At 55.9% G+C, this 21,694-nt stretch overlaps 8 protein-coding genes across 8 annotated transcripts; 5 read left to right on the top strand and 3 right to left on the bottom strand.

Annotated features, from left to right (window-relative positions):
- Positions 1-699: 699 nt before the first annotated feature.
- On the top strand, positions 700-5,485 carry W97_06373 (uncharacterized protein; the record flags this gene model as incomplete). The annotated part of the gene is made up of 5 exons (XM_007784247.1): positions 700-2,514; positions 2,566-4,843; positions 4,916-5,046; positions 5,116-5,295; positions 5,396-5,485. The coding sequence occupies 5 exons, from the start codon at positions 700-702 to the stop codon at positions 5,483-5,485; spliced, it is 4,494 nt and encodes a 1,497-aa protein (XP_007782437.1).
- Positions 5,486-7,419: 1,934 nt separating this feature from the next.
- W97_06372 (uncharacterized protein) lies at positions 7,420-8,532 on the top strand (the record flags this gene model as incomplete). Its single annotated transcript, XM_007784246.1, has 1 exon — positions 7,420-8,532. One exon carries the CDS (start codon positions 7,420-7,422, stop codon positions 8,530-8,532), a length of 1,113 nt encoding a protein of 370 aa, XP_007782436.1.
- A 928-nt stretch (positions 8,533-9,460) lies between these two features.
- On the top strand, positions 9,461-11,400 carry W97_06371 (uncharacterized protein; the record flags this gene model as incomplete). The annotated part of the gene is made up of 3 exons (XM_007784245.1): positions 9,461-9,734; positions 9,797-11,247; positions 11,308-11,400. 3 exons carry the CDS (start codon positions 9,461-9,463, stop codon positions 11,398-11,400), a joined length of 1,818 nt encoding a protein of 605 aa, XP_007782435.1.
- Positions 11,401-11,810: 410 nt separating this feature from the next.
- On the top strand, positions 11,811-14,345 carry W97_06370 (uncharacterized protein; the record flags this gene model as incomplete). The annotated part of the gene is made up of 1 exon (XM_007784244.1): positions 11,811-14,345. One exon carries the CDS (start codon positions 11,811-11,813, stop codon positions 14,343-14,345), a length of 2,535 nt encoding a protein of 844 aa, XP_007782434.1.
- Positions 14,346-14,856: 511 nt separating this feature from the next.
- On the bottom strand, positions 14,857-15,572 carry W97_06369 (uncharacterized protein; the record flags this gene model as incomplete). The annotated part of the gene is made up of 3 exons (XM_007784243.1): positions 14,857-15,021; positions 15,104-15,169; positions 15,252-15,572. The coding sequence occupies 3 exons, from the start codon at positions 15,570-15,572 to the stop codon at positions 14,857-14,859; spliced, it is 552 nt and encodes a 183-aa protein (XP_007782433.1).
- Positions 15,573-16,244: 672 nt separating this feature from the next.
- W97_06368 (uncharacterized protein) lies at positions 16,245-18,161 on the top strand (the record flags this gene model as incomplete). The annotated part of the gene is made up of 3 exons (XM_007784242.1): positions 16,245-16,283; positions 16,389-17,748; positions 17,809-18,161. 3 exons carry the CDS (start codon positions 16,245-16,247, stop codon positions 18,159-18,161), a joined length of 1,752 nt encoding a protein of 583 aa, XP_007782432.1.
- Positions 18,162-18,602: 441 nt separating this feature from the next.
- On the bottom strand, positions 18,603-20,483 carry W97_06367 (uncharacterized protein; the record flags this gene model as incomplete). The annotated part of the gene is made up of 1 exon (XM_007784241.1): positions 18,603-20,483. One exon carries the CDS (start codon positions 20,481-20,483, stop codon positions 18,603-18,605), a length of 1,881 nt encoding a protein of 626 aa, XP_007782431.1.
- A 490-nt stretch (positions 20,484-20,973) lies between these two features.
- Positions 20,974-21,578, bottom strand: W97_06366 (uncharacterized protein; the record flags this gene model as incomplete). The annotated part of the gene is made up of 3 exons (XM_007784240.1): positions 20,974-21,061; positions 21,149-21,413; positions 21,563-21,578. The coding sequence occupies 3 exons, from the start codon at positions 21,576-21,578 to the stop codon at positions 20,974-20,976; spliced, it is 369 nt and encodes a 122-aa protein (XP_007782430.1).
- Between the last annotated feature and the right edge of the window lie 116 nt (positions 21,579-21,694).

The following is a 21,694-nucleotide window of genomic DNA, read 5'->3' as shown; positions in this document are numbered from 1 at the left end:
TGGGGAACATCCAGTCATCAGACAGACTCTTACACAGTACGGATAGCTTTGTGTCTACGAGATGGGTTCTCCCTGCTGTGCCTTAAAATGAGGCCATAGGCTGATGCTCTAAGCGGTTGCCCAGGCGTCTCCACAGAGTAAGATGGAGGTGGCATCCGAACCGAACCAAGGCGGGTTGCCGGCTGAATACTCAAGTGCCAATCCGGTAAGTAAACTCGGTAATATCAATCATGGAATGCGGGACCTGTGAGGGAAGGCGACCTGCCTTAGGCGGTTATGGTGTCTGATCTCCACCGTGCAACCTCAGAGGTGCTTTTTCCACCGCTCGCGATGATACTTCTTCAAGGTTACTCGGAACCACTCTCGACAGAAACACCCTTTAAACCACCTTGTGGTGAGAAGTGGCGTCATCGTCGACAGAGCCCAAGCACCCTCCCGCCCAGAGAGCCGCCTCTTTGCCGCCTCTTTGCCGCCGCAGCTCCGAGGCTCTGATTCGTGGGGGCTCTAGCGCCTCAAAGGCTTGCACTTCGGACCTCTCACTTCTAACCCCAGCAGCGCCTGGTCCCTCTGCACACCCGCCCTGGCTACCTCTCGCTGAGGTCGAAGTCGACGGCTCCCTTGTGCGGTCGGCGATGCATGCTGAAGGGCGTGTTGCAGGCCGACTGACCTCTTCTCCGTCGCCCCCCCTCCCTTTGCTCTATGAATAATCCTCGGTCGATCTTTACCGGTAGTGCCGCAGCACCTTCATTAACACGCAACCCATCGACGCGACGACTGAGTACACCAGAGTATAACGAAACGTTCGGAACCGATCCTCCGCCGCTTCAGCATCACCTCGCTTCGATCTCTGCCGACGGCAGTAACCACGACCAGCTTGCTTCATGGAGGCCGATATCTAACGGGACTGATCAACCTATACCACAGCGAACGACCGCGTCACAGCTTCAGAAGACCGGCTCCTTCCCGGAGGGATTGAAGATCAAACCGCCGCCGCCGCCACGAAAGCGAAAGATATCCCAAGTACAGGGGGAATCCGCTAGCACCAGTCAGCAACGCCCCATCGAACCGCTCAGCAAGCGGCGCCGCCTACCGCCCTTCTCCCGTCACACCCTCGACCAGTTCAGCTTTCTGCAACCTGCCGTTGTCTGCGGCCAACCCCCTTCGCCTTTGTTCTTTTCCAGCAGTAGGACACGACCACACTTGCCGCCGCGCTTCTCGAGCTCGGAGGCGGCGGCAAGGATGCTGTGCAAGACAAATGGTGAGGATGGCGGCATCAAAACTGTCACTCTTGCCCGCGGTACTTTCACAGGCGCCAGTCCGCCTGCCGTGACGAGCGATTCGAGAATCAGGGGCTCTGTTGACCGGACAGGATCTTCAGACGGGAGGGAGAGAAACGATACGTTACGGATACTCGGCCAGGTTGGCATTGTGGAGCTGTTGGAGCAGGATCAGCGGCCTACATTTGTGGTGGACCTGGGAGACGCGAACACCTATGGCCCAGGACCGCTACAGATAATATTCGCCAATGCATGTTTACGGACGAGCCCAGCTTTGATGGATATGGTCTCTGGCAGAAGCACAAGCGACTCGCCTGGATCGTTCTCCTCCCGAGCCTTTACCTCATTCAAGAGCTGGGTGTTGAGTAGTGTATCGAACGGTGAAGCTTTAGACGTGTGCTTGCCGCCATACACGCACGGCAGTATAATATGGTCATGCTCAATATTAAGGAGAAGGTTCCGGGTCGTCAGTGGCAGTCCATCGCCATCACTGATACCGTCAAGCAATCATTCGCACACAAACCCTGCCGAAAATCCGCCAACTTCAAGTACAGCAACGTTCAGCGCGAGCGAGGTGCTGGAAAGCGCCTCAATTCCTTCAGCGCCGAGCGCGCCCATGTCAGAACATAAGGAGGCCGGTGACTATTTTGGTGATGCTGCTCCACTGCCTCCAGAAAAACCAGCCACGGATGTGGTGATGCCATCCGTCGAATCGCCAGGCCCGAAGGCGCGCAAACCCATAGGATGGACCCGCAAAGGATTTGTCCGCGGCCAGGACGTCTCTGCATTAGACGGCCAATCATCCCTGATGAACGAGTGCGTCCTTCAAGTCTCCACTGAGGGAGATGTTAATCTGGTCTCCAGAAACCCACCCACGACTCCTCCCCATGAGGTCGGTTTCTTCGACTGGACTCGCTTACCTGTCTCCGCCAACCTCCCTCGACATATACAGTTCGCCCGCAGTATTGACTGGGAATCTACACCTCTTGGTCCTATTGAACTCTGGTCTTCCGACCTGCGGCAGATGTGCAACCTTATCATGGCAAGTCCGCATCCGGCGGCGATGTACTGGGGCAATGATTTAGTGGCCATCTACAACGAAGCCTATGTGATGCTTGCGGGCCAGAAACACCCGAAGCTTATGGGCCAGCGTTACCGCGAGGCCTGGGCGGAAATCTGGGACGATGTTAGAGAAGTATTTGCGAACGCGAGATCTACCGGCCAAGCTACGATGAAGGTATGTTCAGAGACATGGGATTGGCAATCACGAAACTGCTAACATCTGCAGGACGACGATCGGCTATTCATCAAACGTAGTAATTATCTGGAAGAGACGTACTTCTCTTGGTCTATTATTCCAATGGTTGGTGGCGACGGCACGGTCATGGGCTTGTACAATCCCGCTTTCGAGAAGACACGGCGGAAGATCGCTGAAAGGCGCATGTTGACGTTACGCGAAGTCGGTGAGCGGACCGCCTCGGCACGTGACGTTCGAGCATTCTGGGAACAGGTGTTAGCGGCGCTGGATACTAACGAATACGATACCCCCTTCGTCCTTTTGTATTCGGTCTCAGACGACAACGACAGCGATTCGTCTTCGATATATTCCAGCAGCTTAGTGGGAACCAAGCAGTGTTTCTTAGAAGGTGCATTAGGCGTAGAAAAAGGACATCGCTCTGCCCCGGAGCAGATTGACCTCAAGACTGGCGTGGAAGGGTTCGGTCCAGTGTTTAGGGAGGTCATGAAGACTGACAAGCCGGTACTGTTGGAGGTTGGGACGGGAGATCTTCCCTCTGAGCTGATGGAGAATTTGGGGTGTCGAGGGTTTGGAGACCCTTGCAGAGCAGTTGTGGTATGCCCCGTTCATCCCACAACAGGAGACTCATCAGTACTCGGCTTCCTCGTAATGGGCATCAACCCGCGGCGGCCGTACGATGACGACTACAGCCTCTTCATCCAGTTGCTAAGCCGACAACTGGCAACGTCGCTGGCTTCGGTTGTCCTGTTTGAGGAAGAGATCAGGCGGGGCCAGAAGGCAGCCAAGCTGGCTGCACAGGATCGTATTGAGCTGTCACAACAACTCGCCGCTCGAACGCAGGAAGCCAAGGATAGCGAGACAAGGTTTACCCGGATGGCTGAATTCTCTCCCGCTGGTCTGTTCATCGCTGACTCCGATGGCCACATCACGTACTGCAACGATACCTGGTACGACATTACGCGTGTAGCGAAGAACCCCTATGACACGGATAACTGGATCGAGGAAGTCAAGGACGAAGACCAGACCATGGTTCGACGAATGTGGTTCAACCTCGTAGAGAACACCGAGCCGGTCACCGTAGAGTTCCGCTTCAAAGCACCCTGGGAAGACCGCAACGGTAACAAGAGCGAGACATGGGTGCTGTTCAGCGCGTATCCGGAGAAGACCGAGCAGGGCTTTCTCAAGAGCGTCTTCGGCAGCATTACGAACATCAGCTCAATGAAATGGGCCGAGGGCTGGCAAAAGCGGAAGATGGAGGAAGCTTACGAAATAAAACGCCAGCAGGAGAACTTCATCGACATAACCAGCCACGAAATGCGAAACCCCCTGAGCGCGATACTGCAGTGCGCAGATGAGATTGCGCATTCGTTGACCGAGTTCCGCAACTTGAAGACGGACAGGATTAGCGAGGAGCTGGTTAACGACACCATCGATGCAGCACAGACAATATCGCTCTGCGCTTGCCATCAAAAGCGCATCGTTGATGACGTGCTGACGTTGTCCAAGCTCGACTCCGCCATGCTCCTGGTAACACCCGTCGACGTCCAACCCCTAGACGTTGTCTCCAGAGCTCTCAAAATGTTCGAGGGCGAACTCGCGGATGCCGACATCCAGATGAAGTTCGTAGTTAACGAATCGTTCAAAAGGCTCGGCATCGATTGGGTCCGCATCGATCCCTCGCGCGTCCTGCAGGTCCTGATTAACCTCACAACCAACGCGATCAAGTTCACCACATCCGAGAAGAGGCGGACCATCACCGTGACCGTGGCAGCTTCTACACAGAAGCCTTCCCAATTGGAGAATCGGCTCGTCGACTACTTCCCTACCCGCTCGAAGCGCGTCGACATAACCCAGGGACCTGACTGGGGCACTGGCGACGAAGTCTACATCCACTTCGCCGTGCAGGACACTGGTCGCGGCCTCACAGAGGAAGAGAAGAAGGTGTTGTTCCTGCGCTTTTCGCAAGCCAGTCCCCGGACGCATGTACAATACGGCGGCTCGGGCCTAGGTCTCTTTATCTCGCGCGAGCTGACCGAGCTGCAAGGCGGCGAGATCGGCGTGGCGTCGGAGGCCGGCAAGGGCAGTACGTTTGCGTTCTATGTCAAGGCCAGGCGAACCTCCCCTCCGAAGGACGATAGCGATCAGCCGTTCCCACCGCTCAAGTATGTGGACGGCAAGAACAACAGGAACAGGATAGAAAACAAGACCAAAACAAAGGACTTCGCGCCTACTGTCTCCAAGCCGCCGAAGTCGCAGGACGCGGCCACCAAAGCTGGAAAGGACAGGTTAAAGGTCTTGATCGTTGAAGGTATAAACACATGCCCTCACACTTTTTACAATCAACGTTGCATGCATTTGCACTAACAACTCGTGCGTATAGACAACCTCGTAAACCAGCGCGTCCTTCAGAAGCAGCTCAAGAACCAGGGCTTCGCGACCTACGTCGCCAACCACGGCGGCGAGGCACTAGACCAGCTGCGGGCATCCAACTTCTGGCACGACCACGGCAAGGTCAACAACACTACCAACAATACTACCAACAACACTATCAACAACAACATCAACAAGTCCAACGTCGAGCCGCTGCACCTCAACGTCGTGCTCATGGACCAGGAGATGCCCGTCATGGACGGCCTTCAGTGCACGAAGCGCATCAGGGAGTGGGAGGAGAGCGGGCTGTTGGTCAGACATGTGCCGATTATCGCGGTTACGGCGAATGCGCGGGCGGAGCAGATTGAGGCGTTGGTGGCTGCGGGGATGGTGAGTTTCGAGATTGTTTGCCCCAGGTTTTTACATGAGAAAGAAGACGGTGGATATGGAATGGGGTACCATGGACAGGGGGCTGACTGACAATGCTTAGGACGACGTGGTTTCAAAGCCATTTCGCATACCGGAGCTCGTGCCAAAGATCGAAGAGCTGGCGGCTAGGTATGGGGGGGGAGGGGAATAGCCAACAGCCCAACAACACCAATGCGGCCTCGGCGCGGTGAACAAAGCCCTTGTGCCGCGTTTACGCCATTTTCTACTGTTCACCAGTTACGTTTCTTGTCTGTGGTTGAACACAACTGGACCGGATCATAGAAGGCGTCTCTGCTTAATCCAAACGAGTTTTACCACATGGGGCGCTGGTTGTCTTTTCGGAACATATTTAGCCAAGGTGTTTATAGGGGATGGGATAGGAAGGCCTCCAAGTGGGCTAGGAAGGTTTAGCGTTTTGGCGCTGTGCGGTAGCTTGCTGCACCAAGGGGTGATGATGTTCAGGATCAACAGATGGGGGCGCTAGGGGCTGACGAAGAAATCATTAGAGCGGGCAGCTGTGTGCTGAGAGTGTTTGTGGTCCAATATTACAGCGCACTCCAAATCTCTAAGAAGGTCGAGTCCTTATCGAGTGCTGTTCTACACCCGGATGGGCATCACGACATCACGACCCCACCCTCGAGGGTTTTCACATGTCAATTGGAACCTCAACAGCGTCCATCGTTGCGCTAAAATCCATCACGTCCCAAGCCTCTCGGGCCGTAGATGGCGGCGAACGAGAGCAAGGCGGATGGGCACGGACTGACATGTGGTGCGAACGCTAGAGATGCAAGATAAGCGACACAGCGGGCTGATGCGAATGGAGGTGTGGGGAACTTGGCTGAGGGAGGGGGAAAAGAGGAGAACCTTCGTGAGACGCCGTAAGCACATGAAATACGAGTGTGCATGTTTGGTAAGATCATCACTAAGGAAGAGCCACATTCGCAACGCATTGGGCAATCTTTTTCATTCGAGCTGGGCTTGCGTTGGCAGTGCTGAGACTGCGATATCATGTCGTGATGGATGCAACGCACTACATCCATCTACCTCACCGTCATGTCACTGGTACTCTATGCTAGTTCCCTGCAGATCCGGGTCTTTGCCCGTGATGAAGTGGTGTTCTCAACGTTACGTGCAGCGGTCTCGGCCGTAGCAGAAGGCTCGAGGCGCAGCAGGACTCTCAGCTCCCAAGCAGGCAAGTACAAACAGGTTTGTTCATGAGCTCTGTGTTGGATGGATTCATTCAAGGTCGAAATAGAATCATAGCGGAACGAGGACCAGGCTGTCAAGTCTCAAGGCACATCGTTGAAACTGTCCTTTCTGGTGGAGTCCCGGCGGCGGATACAGGTCCGCCCAGCGTGCCCAGCAAGTAGTGATCTCACGATACCGTGAATGCCACAGCGCTACCCCAGCAACTGCTCCACCAGCCCAAAAGCACTCCTCCTCGCTCTTCGCGGGGTCGAATGGTCTGGCCAACCTCAAAACCTCCACCTGTCTGCACTTCCAGGAAACAAGAGTCTCTATCGCCGCTCGTCAAGGCCTCCCCGCGAACTATTGGTTGCCGCATCGCACAGCCCCAACTTGTTGACGCTGCTCCATCCTTCTCTCGTGCCCCTGCCCAGCTGGAGAGCCAACCGCTGCGCTCCGCCGCGCCTCACCCCTACACGGCTTGCTACGTCTCGTAAGGCTTACAGACATTTGAGGCGAGACTCTCTCATCCTTCGCTGGCCGATTTCCATCGCAATGCTTCGGTAGTATCGGTACTCAACCTCGCTATCGCGCTGCCAGCGGCTCTGCAGGTCAGCGCTCCGCACCATGTCTGTTCTACAACAGCAATATCCGACAGAGGTACCATCTGGATACAATGCACATACGAGAGATCCTTATACTTTGCCACACGGCGCCCTGGCAGCCGCAAGAGCAGCTGGCGCGGCTTCCACACATGCGAAACTCCATAAGCGCGCCAGTTCAGCGTCGTCAATACACAGCCCGGCGAGTCCGCTGTCCGATGCCTTTTCTTTTAAGCGGAGCGATACTCCTCGGGTGACGTACGAAGAATCGGTGGACGAGTACAATCTCACCAACACGATGGCTGCTATAGCGAAGCCAGCGGCAACCAAGATAAAACCCTATCTCCGGAAGCTGTCGACCAAAGACACCCCTACCCTCGATCTCTCGCGACCGGCTGCAGAGAACGAGAGCCTGGCTGGACTGGGCATACACGACTACGGCACTGGTTCGCGATCAGTATCCGATGTGTCCTTCGCGCATGCTACAAGTCGGACCAGACACAACCGGTCGATGAGCGCTACTTCTCAGTTCTCAACTGCATCTGGTGGCCTTCGACAACCGACGGCGGCGTACGTACACCCGATGCGACAGACGCCCAGACCGTACACGCCTCCAATCTCCAGATCGTACTCAGCTTCCAATCTCGGCGGTGAAGATCTTGGTGAAGCTGAGGACTTTGTGGCCGGGCAGGACATGTACCGCTCACGCACGTTTGACGCAAACCGACGGTCACGTTCACCATCGGCACCACCTCCAAGCACACTGCCACCTCTCCCGCCTCTACAAATACCCTCGATACCTTCATCCGCCTCAATGACCCGCCTGGGCAGCCACTCGCAGACCAGCCTCCACAGCAGCACACCAACCGGCCGACCGCGCAAGTCCACCGTGGCATCAATTGAGACGTGCACGTCCACTTCATCACGACCGTCAGTCGACAAAGCCTTCAGCTTCATACGCGGCCGCGACGCCCCAGTAGATCCAGAGTCACGCGCCGCCTCAATCCGTGCCGCGCGCATTGCCTACAAGGAGAAGGAGGAAGCGAAAGATCGCAAGGCCGAGAAGGAGGCGCTCAAGAAGCAGGACAAGGACAGCCGCAAGCTCGCAAAGCGAGAAGACCGCCAACGGAGCAAGTCGGCTGTGGACGAGCGCCGTGCGCGGACACGAACTCTTTCCGGCAGCGAAACCGCCGGCTCTGCTCCAGTCGGCGGCAGGAAGTACTCTGATTATACGCCTGCGCACAGTTTGAGCTTGCCGGCGCATGTCGCGACTGGTGCGCCGCCGAGGGGTCCGAGAGCGCAGCCGGAGAGGGGCTCGAGAAAGAAGGCGAGTAGTGGGTGGCTGAGCTTTATTACGTGGTTGAGGACGAGATTGCTCAAGTTGGGAAGGAAGATGCATTTGGCGTCCTGAGCGACAGGCTTGTCACACCTCAGTCGCCGTCCACATTGCTCGGTTGAGACTGGGACAAACGGTCACCACCGCACGCCCAAAAACACTCCGGAGATCTTGTGAAGGCCTGATCAAGATCTACCGACCAAGCAATTACATGGCTTCGAGTTTTCGAAAGACTGCATCGATGGGCTGACGATCTAGTCGAAGACTTTTGACAGGCACCAGCTCTCGTATGGCTTCCACGGTCGCGGTCCCAAATTACCCAGGGCATGCTCTCCTCTTCTTTATATGATACTAAGGCGTTACGGCAGCATACATCGGCAGCAGGCTCTTCCAGCTTGGTCTTCAGGCCTACAGCACAGCGTGGCGTTCTTTGCTTTTAGGCCTTCATTACGAGCACATGACTTAGCTTCTACGCCGCTGCATATATCTGGCGCTGCGCTTCTAGGGTTTTACTTTTTATGGTTCGGCATGGCGGGCGGGATCATGGCTGGTTGGCGTCCCCTTCTTTTTGATGCGGCGTTTGGTTGTGTTTTTTGCTCAGCTTTGGTCTCTGCTCATTGGGATAGCCCTGAGGGTTTCATGGACTCGATACCAGGATAGAGGATTATGGTCATTAGCTTCGCTTTTACTGCTATGTCGAGTCAACTGTTTTTGTGGGAGACAAACATACCAGAACACGGTGATCTTCAGCAATCCTCCATTTCCCACCTGACACGCCATTCTATGTTCGGTTGAAGCTGCTCCGCCAAAAATCCATCAAGCTCCTGATCCCGGCTCACTCTGAAGGCAAACCCCGCCGCTTCCTGCGGTGGTGCCCGGGCCTCTCGTCCGCACCCGTGGCCGGCGATCACGCCGTAAGCTGATCTGATGTCTAGTTAAACCACGTTTGCTCCTATTATGCCATACCATGGCCGACGGATTGGCATAACGCCTCATGACAAACATGATGAATAGACGGGCACTGCTTCGCGCCAATGATGCGCTGAAGCCATCAGCGACTGCTCGCGCACTCAATCGAACCTCCGTACTACTCCGCAACCAAGCTCGACCGATCAGCAGCACCGCAAGGCGGCGAGAAAACGACGATGGCAGGACATTCAAGGGCCAGCTGTACGACAGCACAAGAGAAAGACTGCAGAGAGAGCGAGCTGAGCAGGCTCGGTTCGCGAAGCAGCGGCAGCTGGGCACCGGAGGCACTGGCCTGAGGATAGCATTCAGTACCACCACACCCCACCCCCTTGACCACAATCGCATTGTATACTGAACCGCCGTCGTACAGTCACCGTCTTCTCCGCCCTCGTGGGCTACTACGCCGGCAGCCTAACCCCCTCCCCTCTCCCCATCACATCAACAACTCCCCTCGGCAGCGTCAAGCCGCCTGAGCACAATACCGCACCCACAAACCTGCAGGCCGCATGGACCGACTTCCGCGCCATCGTCGGCGAAGACAACATCTCGACCACCGAAGCGGACCTCGCCTCGCACTCCGGCTCGGAGTGGTCCTCGCACCCCTCGCTGCCCGGCGACGTCCCCTTCTGCATCATCAAGCCCGGCTCGACGGAGGAGGTGTCCAAGATCATGAAGGTCTGCCACACGCGCCGCATCCCCGTCACGGCGTATAGCGGGGGCACCTCGCTCGAGGGCCATTTCGCGGCTACGCGTGGCGGGATTTGCATCGACTTTAGCCGCATGGATCAGATCCTTGCGCTGCACAAGGATGATTTGGATGTTGTGGTGCAGCCGGCCGTTGGCTGGGAGCATCTTAATGAGGAGCTCGGTGATGAGGGCCTCTTCTTCCCGCCGGACCCTGGGCCGGGCGCCATGATCGGCGGCATGGTTGGTACGGGGTGCTCCGGCACGAACGCGTACCGCTACGGCACGATGCGTGACTGGGTGCTGAGCCTTACCGTCGTGATGGCGGATGGGACCATTATCAAGACGCGGCAGCGGCCCAGGAAGTCGAGCGCGGGGTACGACCTGACGCGCACGTTCATCGGTAGCGAGGGCACGCTAGGGCTGGTGACAGAAGCGGTGCTGAAGGTGACGACGAAACCAGCGAACACAAGCGTGGCGGTGTGCGCATTCAGCACGATCCGCGAGGCCGCGGACTGCGTATTCCGCGTCGTAGGCGCGGGCGTGCCGATCGCGGCCATCGAGCTGCTGGACGACGTCCAGATGCGCTGCATCAACGACGCCGGGCAGACGACCAAGCACTGGAAGGAGGCGCCGACGCTGTTCTTCAAGTTCGCAGGCACCCCCAGCAGCGTCAAGGAGCACATCTCCATCGTGCAGAAGCTGGCCAAGAGCGCCGGGAGCAAGAGCTTCGAGTTCGCGAAGACGGCTGACGAGGCGGCTGAGCTGTGGTCCGCGCGCAAAGAAGCGCTCTGGTCCGTCATGGCGAAGAAGCGGAACGAGAGCGACCACGTGTGGACGACGGACGTGGCCGTGCCGATTTCGCGCCTGCCGACTATCATCGAGGAGACCAAGGCGGATATCGCGAAGAGCGGCCTCACCGGGTCGATCGTGGGACATGTCGGGGATGGCAACTTTCATGCGATTATTCTGTATAGTGATAAGGAGCATGGGATTGCGGACGGGCTGGTGCATCGGATGGTTAAGCGTGCGATTGAGCTGGAGGGCACGGCGACGGGGGAGCATGGGATTGGGCTTGTGAAGAGGGATTATTTGAACCATGAGCTGGGGGAGACGACGGTGGATGTGATGAGGAAGGTGAGTATCAAGCACGTCTTAAACCATTCGCGTGCAATTGCTGATCTGTTGTCGCTTCAGCTCAAGCAAGCTTTCGACCCGCTCTGTCTACTGAATTGCGACAAGATTGTCCGCGTCCAGAAGCCGAAGCCTGGTGAGATACAGGATTGGTAGCCTTCTAATTGTGGCTGCAGGTGTCTGGGCTCTTGTATATATCTTCAATCCAGGCTCAAAGTGCGTTATCTACCTGTTCCAATACTCCGAGTAGTTCTTGAGTTGTCAATCGTGACTTAAGATGATATCGCAAGGCAGCAAGCTTGCGGACTGAAGCTGCAGTCAGATATCGGTGGTCGTTCATGACTCCAGCTGTGGCGTTCGTCCCGTTCAGGCAACAGCAAGTTCAGCCGCAGTCATCGCCTGACTCATCCAAGTAGCCTCCACTTCAAAACCCGCTGCACACCGCCAGATCTCCAAAGTTTCTTCTGTCTGCACAGCGAGCCTTCCTTTCTGTTGTATGTTAATCGATCGTTGGTCTTCTTCGCTGAAAAAAAAACCACTAACGAGTCACTACCATTTACCACGTCATGGCTGATACCGCGAGCAAGAAACTCGCTACCTCTTCCATTGACTCCTCGTTTCCTGTCTCCGTTCCTTGTGTAGATGCCTTGGCCTTTCACGATGCTGGCTTCGAGGCTTACCTATGCGAGACTCTGCGCGAATATGTGGCCTGGCGAGCAGATGCTCCCTCTTCTCCCGCACATGTCTCAGAGACTACTGGCACGGACATACAAGTCGACGAGAAGACATTCGATGCCCAACTATCCGCTAATGGGGGCTTGCCGGCTTCGATAGACCTACACGTAGACCATGATTCCGGCAACTCGGCTCACCTTCCCGAAGACATGGTAGCCGAGGGGAAGATGCTCACCGAGAACGCAGATTTAACGTACAGGACCACGCAATCGCCGCTCGTAGATCTCTTCTTCTCGCTTGAGAAGCAGATAGCGCCTGAGAAGCTGCAGAGTCTTCTCGACGCATCATGGAACGAGGATCCGCTGACCACGCTTAAGATCATCTGGAGCGGTCGCAGTATCCATCTCGGCCGCGGCGAGCGGGGAACGTTCTACCGCTGCGTCGGCTGGCTAGCGAAGCATCACCCGCTGACAGCCTTGCTGAACCTGAAGTGGCTCGCCCGTCCGGTGATCGAGAAAAAGGTGGTGAAGAAGGAAGATGCCGACCTTGATGCCATCATTGTGAATGCACCGGAGGATGTTGAAGGTGATGGCCAATGGCTTGTGCGGAATGGTGTCTCTCACGGCTACTGGAAAGATCTGCTGAACATCCTCGTACTTGCGGTCAACAAGCATCTGGGTGTGCTGAAGGATCCGGCATTGGTTCTCAACATGAAGAATAAACAGCCTAAGAAAAGGAAGTTCAACTCGACCAAGGACGAGGTGAAAGAGAACAGGCATGCGCAGGAGCAAGAGCGACATCAAAAGTTCTTGGACAGGTTCGATCACGACGGCTTCTATAATGTGCTTCATCTCAACGTCGCTCGCCTCTTTGCTGAGCAGCTACGGGCGGACATGAAGCTTCTGGACAGCGGCGACAAGAAGGCGCTTCGTAGGATCTCGCTATGCGCCAAGTGGGCACCCAGCCTCGAGCGTTTCCACGATAAGCACACCTTCATCGCCTCGACCATCGCGGAAATGCTATACCCGCAAACGGAGCTTGACCCGACGCTTACCGACCGCGAGATGTATCTGAAGCACGCCAGAGAGGCCTACCGCAGCCGCACGCTTGCGCCTCTCCGGAAAGCCCTCGCTGTAGTAGAGCGTGACATCACCGCCGAAAACTTCTCCGCGATCAAGTACGAGCGGGTTCCCTCGCTGGCTATGGACCGCTACAAGCTCCTCTTCGCTCAGAAAGATTTCGACCACTTCTCCGCATACCTCGAAGACGTCACCTCTGGCAAAGCCCGCATCTCTGGTGCTGTCCTTACACCCGCTACGCTGGTACACCAAGCAACGCAGCTGTACCTGCCCCCAGAGCCGCCATCCGACGCTTCCGACCCGGACGCTAGACTGACTACCAAACAGCGTCTCGTGGCCAAACTCAACAGAGTTACCGCCCAGACGCTCAACGGCCAATGGAACGCCATCGTGCAGCGCATGCGCGACTCCGGCACGCTCGAGAACTCTATCGCCGTCGCCGACGTCTCGGGCTCAATGACATGGCCCACCTTCGCGGATGGCACGCGTCCCATGGACAGCGCCATCGGACTGGCTCTACTGGTCGCCGAGTTAACGGCGCCACCATTCGGAGGCGCCTTCATCACGTTCTCATCCACTCCGGAGATCGTGCGTGTGGACCGGCCGGAAGGTGGACGGGACTTCGTGCAGAGGGTGCACGCAACGGCCAATGCTAGTTGGGGCATGAGTACGGACTTCGTGGCCGTGTTTGAGAAGCTGATTCTCCCGCTGGCCATCGAGAATAACGTCCCGGCCGAGCAGATGGTCAAGCGCGTCTTCGTGTTCAGCGATATGCACTTCGATGCTGCACAGCCCCCGGAGGCCTCCCTGTCTGCACCGCGATCGCCATCGTCGGTTCCGTCCGTCCCGTTGCCGTCGTCGCCCACATCGCCCATGTCGCCAGGGCTCATGTCGTCCTCGTCTCCCCCCTTCCCTCCGTCTCCATCGTTACAATCCACAGCGCCTGAGCAAACCAGCGAGCGCTGGAGCACCAGCTTCGAGCGGATCCAGAAGAAGTTCAAGGACGCCGGTTATGAGATGCCGGAGCTCGTGTACTGGAACCTGGCGGGCGCGAGGCCGGATGCTGTGGAGCAGGGCGCGCCGATGCCGGTCAAGGCGGATGAACCCGGCTGTGCGCTGGTCAGTGGGTACAGCCAGGCGATGATGAAGATGTTCCTTGAAGGTGGGGGGTTCGAGGACCCGGATGAGGGCGACAAGATGGAGGTTATAGAGAAGACGGTGGTGTTGGATGAGGAAGGAAATGAGGGGGAGGAAGTGGTGACGAGGGAGGAGAAGAAAGATCCGATGTCTTATGTGAGGAAGGGGGTGGGGCATAGAGCCTATGAGATGCTGAAGGTGTACGATTGAGATTAAGATGGAAGAGTACGTGATTGCTGGAAGAGATGGAAAAGTTTGTGCGACATGACTGACGAGCTACGATTGCTTGATACCCTTTGCTTGTATGTGTTATGTCAATGTTGCATGTGTCAAGGTGCTTCTGGTTACACAGTATAAAAGTATTGCCTATAGAAAGTATCCGTAAAGTCGTTGCGTTTGACGCGCTGTAGGAGTATTCATGTTTCCATTGGGTGCGTGACTAAGGCTGCAGAGATTTTTCAGAACCATCTAGTGGAGCGCAAAGACTCCCTTGCGACTTCCATTTGCGGTCTCGCCAGTTTGTCACTTCGCTCTCCGGCTGACACAAGCACCATGCTAGCACCGGTGTTCAACTGCTCAGCTTGGCTGATGTACTCTGTCTGCTTTTACACCCCTCAATGCTCAACCCTCGCCCCCGAAGGTGCACCCGTGTTCCTCCGATCAAAGCATCCTCAGTCAGCACTCTCACTTTCCCCTGACCGCCCCATACACCAAATCAGATTTAAGCGGCGGCCTCAGCAGCATCATTCCATATCCGCACCAGTGGACCTCCCTTCCCGTAAATAGGGTCAAACTCTGGAATCGGGACGTTTCTCGCATTCCGCGCCTTCTCCTGCGTCTCTTCCTCATCCGCCTTGCAGAAGTTGTTATCCCAGTGCGGGCTCCCCTAGACACTCACATCTTAGCGCGGAGTCGCGGAAAATCTTCGATGGACGGGACCACCTCAGCGGAAGGGAAGAGGCACATACCTCAGGGTACAACCCCAGATACTCATACTCCCCCTCCGAGGTAATCGAGCAGTGGCTCACACCCGCCTACGTCACACGCCCGATACGTCAGCCCCCACTGCCCTTTCTCCTGTTTCCCCCTCCCCACCACACTACCAAAATCACTCACCGGCAACACAATAATATCCCCCACCCCCAGCTCAACCTCCACGCCCCCCTCCCTGTCATCCAGAGGCCCGCGCCCCAGCAACAGCGTGCTCTTCCCCTTGAAAACGGCGTAGCATTCGTGCGTGACGGAGTGGAAGTGGTGCGCGGTGTAAGTCTTGAAGCTGCCGCCCTGCATCCAGCGGTTTGGCTCGATGGTTTCCCGTGTCGAGGCCGGGTCCGGGTTGGTGGGGAGGACGGCGCGGTAGATCAGGACTGGGAGCGGGGAGTTGGGGACGTGGGGGGTTGGGGTGAAGTAATATGTCTCTGGGTTGGAGGGGGCCATGGTGGGGGACGAGGAGAAATAGCGGAGGAAGAAGGTACGACTGGAATATGTGATCTAAGATAAGAGGTGAATGTGTAGATGGGTGGGTGGGACGTATCAGGCAGCGTTCTTGAGGTAGGAAAGACGAAGGTAAGAATGCTTGAGGAAAGCTTTGTAGTAGAGTATACTACAGCTTGCCCTCGGCAATTAAAGTAGATAACAGTGAGTGTCGTGTCCAGCTAGCTACTGTAGCTTTCTCCGCATCAGCGAGCTCTCTCAGTGGACGCCGGATGACGTAAAAGCTTTTGACGGAGCTCCGAGACAGTGATCGTGGAATTAAGTTGTAGATGTCTCCCCATAGCACTTTTCAATCAACGAGGGGTTGGTGTTTTAATGTATTGACAGCAGTTAAAACCCAATATACATATCAGCTCTAATAGCAAGGCGCAAACAGAGCAATGAGCGATGTACCAAGCGTTGTCGGCGTTTCTCCGGGCTGTCAGCTGTCAAGCGATGACGTGCGCCGGACAAGAAGAAAGCCCCATTGGGAGCCGCACCACCACTTGAAGCTCCCGGATCAGCATTCGGCCATATCCAGCCCTCCAGATACAGAATTCATGCGCAGCGCAACTGAGCTTACATCCATCTACTGACCGGCTTTCTCCCCCCGAGTCCGACCCTCACAGTCCGCCAATGGCCAGCCCAAACACGCGCTCCAAACGTGGTCCCCCAGTAATCTCCCCTCCACATTCCATACTCACCCTCCACAAGCCCTCGCCTCCATCCGCTCAGAACAAGAACAATTCCTCCAATACTAACACCACCAAATCGAATTAGCCCCCCGAACCGCAAAACTCTCCCCCGCCCCACCGCCAACCCCACATCTCCGTCGACACGATCCTAGGCTACGCATCCGAGATCCCCTCCGCACAGCGACGACTTCCACCGGGGCAGCGACCGATCGTACACACACGCACGCCGAGCGGACGGCATCCCTTAAACCCGCGGTTAGCAGGTCAGCTCGTCTTCGGCGCAGGCGGCACAATGATGGCGGGCCAACACGGCGGCATGCCAGCGCGGACGAGCAAAGTCAGCGAGAAGCTCGTATGGCTGCCCGAGGCAGAGGGGGTGGAGAAGGAGGAGGGGAGTCTAGATGAGAGGGAGGACGAAGAGGGTCCGCCGGACGACGAGGAGGTTGCGCGGCGCAAGGCGGGGAGCTTAGGGAGAGGGCCCAGGGATAAGAGTTATGCGGAACGACTGCCCAAGGGGCAGCGGACGGAGAAGCTGGCGAGGGTCACGGCGTATTGCACGGCGCAGAGCTATCGGATGCGCGCGACGGCGGAGTTTGTGAGGGCGCAGCATGCGGCGAGGACGAAGCTGTATGACGATTGTTTGTACTGTGTCTATCATTTGCCGCTTTTGGCGGGGAGTGATGGGTATAGAGTCAGGAGTAGTCCGGTGCTGAAGAGTCCCGGCGGGAAGAGCGTGCTGGATGAGGAGATTGAAAGAAATGAGCGGGGCGGCGAGAGGATGAGGGAGGGGTATTTTGGGGAAGAGGAGAGCTACGGGGTCATGGATGACGGCAGTATGAGTCCCAGGTACGGGACCGGTGAAGGGGAACGGAGGGAAAGCACAGGGAGTAATGAGGGCACGTCACCCGGGAGGAGGTCAGGCAGCCCGCCGAGAATACCCCCGGATGCACTGCAGTTTGCGGAAATGTTTGTCTTCTCCTACGGCGTCGTTGTCTTCTGGAACTTTACGGAGAGGCAAGAGAAGGACATACTAGCCGACCTGACCTTCTCATCCTCCCTAACCAGCGACGCCGCATCCATCGACTCCGCCGTAGACGACAAAGACGATCCCGCTCCGACATCGCTAGCGGACCGCCCGCTCTCCGAATCAGACTTTGAGACAGAAGAATTCCACTTTGAGTACAATCCCTCGATACCCAGACCCAGAGTCTACAACGACATGATCACGCTCAAGTCGGGAGACCATATGATTAAGCTCAGCATGAGTCACGCCATCGCGCAAAGCACGAAACTCAGCTTCTTCGAAGAGCGAATGGCGGAGACGATGCAGGAAGCACAGCACGTGCCGCGCAACCTGGCGCTTACGGGACATCTGGGCATGAAGCGGGAGGAGGTCGTCCGCATCCTCGGCCGGCTCTTCGGCGTCCGGGTTGAAGTCAACCTCTGTGAGTATCCCAAGGATCGGCAGATTGAAGCCGCACCATGCTGACGTGAAGTGACAACAGCATCTAACATGCTCGACGTCCCTAACTTCTTCTGGGACAGCGAACCGACGCTGCATCCGCTCTACAGCGCGGTCCGCGAGTATCTGGAGATCAAGCCGCGCATCCAGGTGCTCAATGAACGATGCCAAGTCTTTCTTGACCTGGCCGAGATCCTCAGCGATAGCATTGCGGATAAGAAAATGACGCGCATTACCTGGATCATCATAATCCTCATCATCTTGTCTATCCTCGTTACTTGCTCGGAGGTGTTTCTGAGATTCGGCATCCTAAGTAAGAGCGGGCATAAGCCTGCTGCTGCTGCTTGTAATTGCACGCAGGTGTGTGCAGCGATGCTTTCGCTCAAGGAGTTGTAACGGCTGTGCTCTGCAAGAGGCAGACACTCTATATACCGGGAACAGCGAGGCGTCTGGGTGGATCAGCGCTATGTACCTGAGCAAGTTGGTATAGCATGACGCTTCGGGGCGCTTCTTACATGCTGCACTCAGCTGTTTCTGCAATAGTTTCAAGAGAGCTCTTTGGTCGAAGTTCCGGATTGAGCCTTCCTCCTCTTGTATGAACAGAGACGAAGAGACGCGACGCCCGCCCCTACGCCGTTTCACAGTGGTCCAGTTCAGGACGCAAAAGGCGATCAGCCGACATGCTTGGATAATGAACGCTGCACAAACGCTTTGCATGCGTTAGACTGCGTCCTTTCGACCGACTGAGGATCAGGGAGTCTGTCCGACGCACCGAAGCATCGTCTCGTTTGTGTCGTATCCTTCCGACCTCTCCACAGTCCGCCTTTACCGTTCCAACTATACTAGCACTATTTCTTGCAACTCCCCCTCAGATTCATCGAGCATGTCGAAGGCTTCTCCATCCATAATGCCATGAATATACGAGTCTCCAAGAATGGTGTAGCATGAGCTCGATCCATGTCCCTGTTCCCATAGAGCGTCCGCGACAGGTTCCGGACGTAGGATGTATGGCACAGAGCCGCCGGGCAGGACGGCGACAAGGTCTCCCTTCTCGCATTCCTTGGGAGCAAATCCAATGTAGTCTTTCTCAGTCGTGATGAATCTTCGGCCGACGGTTACAGCGAAGAACAGCTGATTGCTTATACTGACATCTTTATCATAAAGGGTGCTCTTGAGAGTGAAGGTTGTGTCGTACCAGACCTGCCATTTTTTAAATTTGGAGAAATCTGTTAATCCTCTGAGGCGACGGAAACACGCCCGAGAGTCTTTGGTTACAATGTCCATACTTCCGCACATCGTGCGCCGGAATGCCGTCTCCCTTGTCTCGCTTGTATGGTTGTAAGAGCCTGTAGAACAACGGTCGGCATCCGGAAGGTCACGCATCTCATTCACAACCTTCTCGAACGGGCGGGAGTCATTGGAAGGTCCGGTAGTCGCAATCGTATCGAATATTATGCCTCTAGTTACCGCTTTTCCTGCGGCTATAAGGTTGAACTCGGCTGATCTGCCGCCAGATGCTTTATAGTGACTGATGCAAGTCAACCAGTCCTGGTGACTGGAGTGATGTCCATGACTGGATATAGAAGCCGTCCAATCTGGCACGAACGAAGGCAACTTCAGCTGTCGTTGGCCAAACAGATGGCTGAGAAACTCTAGTTTCCCAGTTCGGTCAAAGGATGCGAGCGCAGCAGCCTCGAAGACTTGTTCAGGTGAACGCGTATAGTCCGGCTCGATGAGCCGGGCGTAGCGACCGGTTGCCAAGCCTAACATGCCATATATCTTATCGCGCGAATCAGTTACCTGTCGGATACTGAAGAGTGCGACTATGGTGAGGAAGCTGTATGTCTCCCTGAAGGTTTGGATAAATTCCAAAAAAGACAGTCGGACGAAACAATCGGCTAGGGACAGACCTGTTTCCCCATGCTCTATTTGTAGATATGGTCGCCCGCAGCAGCTGGCCGAATGGTTATAAAAACTTCGACGGCTCTCTCTCAGTAGCTCACCGGACAGCAAGCGCTTGCCACACTGGAACACTACGCGCTGCGCAAGAGCATACTCCTGAACTGTCCATAGCCGCCCCCACCAAGGCAAATCGAAGAACTGGATGAGGTGTCCACGCAGCTCGTAGTACTCCAAACCCATACCGTTCACGGTGAGACCTGGGCTCAGTGATTGGTCATGGTGGAGGTTACTGTCTTTTCCAAATCGCTGTAAGCACTCCATCGCGAGTTCGCTACCATTCCAAGCTTCGCCTAGCCAAACGACAACCGAGGAAGCCTGCTTGTAGATGGAACTCATGCGAGTGACTTGGTGGGTTCGCTCGCGTGTGTCAGATTGGTTGATACAAAGCGCATCGATCCAGAGGGTTCGCTCTCGGTCTTTGAGGCGCAGGTGCTTGAGTGCCAAATGGAGATTTTCAGTGACCAGAACCGAGCTTTCAAGGCGCGGTCGAAGAACTCGTGTACTTGTGGGCTCCCTGGCCCGTTTCCCGCGTTTCATCCTAGCACGACTTTTTCGATAGCGTCTCGTTGCCTCAATCTTGATTGAGATAGTTTTATTGTTGTCGCCCCAGGCATATGAGAGGGCTTCGTAGTCGACATCTTCGTCAAGCGAGGCAAGGCTGAAGCTGCACTTGATCTCATCCTCCTCTTGATCTGCAGGGGCGAGATGTAGGAGCCGAATCTGGTTCTGGGTCGTATCGAGTGGACTGTACGCCATGGTTTGTCCTCGTCGCTCTGAATTGCTGTTAGAGTAGAACGGGTTTGTAGGTTGGTTGCCGTGAGTTTAAAGACGGCAGGCTGGCTCAGCCGCAACTGGGTGCCGAAGGCGATTGGCCAGGCAGACACCATGCCAAGGATCACGATAAACAGCGGCGGGCAGTGTTGAAAACTCACGTGGTCCTCGGTTAGGTGCTCAAGACGCGTTGACACGCGATTGAATGGCGCGATGTGTTGATTCTAGTTATGGCTGCAAGGTCAAAGAGTTACAGGAGCAGAGGGGCTTGTTGGTTTTATTAAGAGTCGTATAGCTTCCACGTACCGCGCAACACCATTCCAAAAGCTCGTCTATATTGACAAGAAGGACAATCGTAGCTAGAGCACGGGGCTATAGACCTAATGACCCGTCGAGTCATAATAACCAGCAACGACGCTGAACCTGGCGCTATACTGTACCAATCGCGCCGCCCCATCGGATCCGCAGATCGACCTCATGCGTCCTTATCAACAGCATACTTCTTCAGATCGTCCAGACTCAGCTTCTGCAGCGCCTTTTCATTCGTCGCACTCAAGATGATCCTAGAACATCCACCGTCAGCCCACTGATGTTTCACCATCTCCTCCTTTCCCCTTTCCTCCTCCACTCTCCCCTCTATTACTACTTACTTCGGCACCTTCTTATCATCGACCCCATTCGCCGCATCCATAGCCTCCTTCCACCGGCTGGCACACAGACACCACTTGCACCCCCCGGTGAGGCCAATATTTCTCAGATCGTTCCCTCTCGCAGCAGAGAACTCTAGAAACTCGTCCGTCACGATCGCAGCGACGCTGTGGTTGCCGCCGTCCTCGGGCGGGACTTCGCAGTAGCCATTGCGCGTGTAGCCTGTCATTGGCTTCGTGGAGTGGAGAGCGAGGGGCTTTTTGAAGACTGGGGGTGGCGTTAGCTGGGGGTTTGTGGTGATGGGAGAGATGGTCAAGGGGACGGGATTGTGGTAGGTCAATATGTGGAGAATTATGGGAGTAGAGGTTCTGTATAAGGAGGCGCTAATATACCATTCAGCGACCTAGCTATCTTACCGTTCAAGCTTGCCATTTTGGCGGGGTTGTTGGTGTGTTGGATTGGGTGCTGGTGATGATGCTCTGCGAGACTGACTTGGAAGAGAAGGTTTACGACTAGGAGTAAGAGAAGAAGGAAGCTCATATAAACGG

Source organism: Coniosporium apollinis (genome assembly GCF_000281105.1).
Source record: "Coniosporium apollinis CBS 100218 chromosome Unknown supercont1.32, whole genome shotgun sequence".
Classification (NCBI taxonomy): domain Eukaryota; kingdom Fungi; phylum Ascomycota; class Dothideomycetes; genus Coniosporium; species Coniosporium apollinis.
Note: the sequence above shows the minus strand (reverse complement) of the source record. Positions and strands in the feature narration are given on the sequence as shown.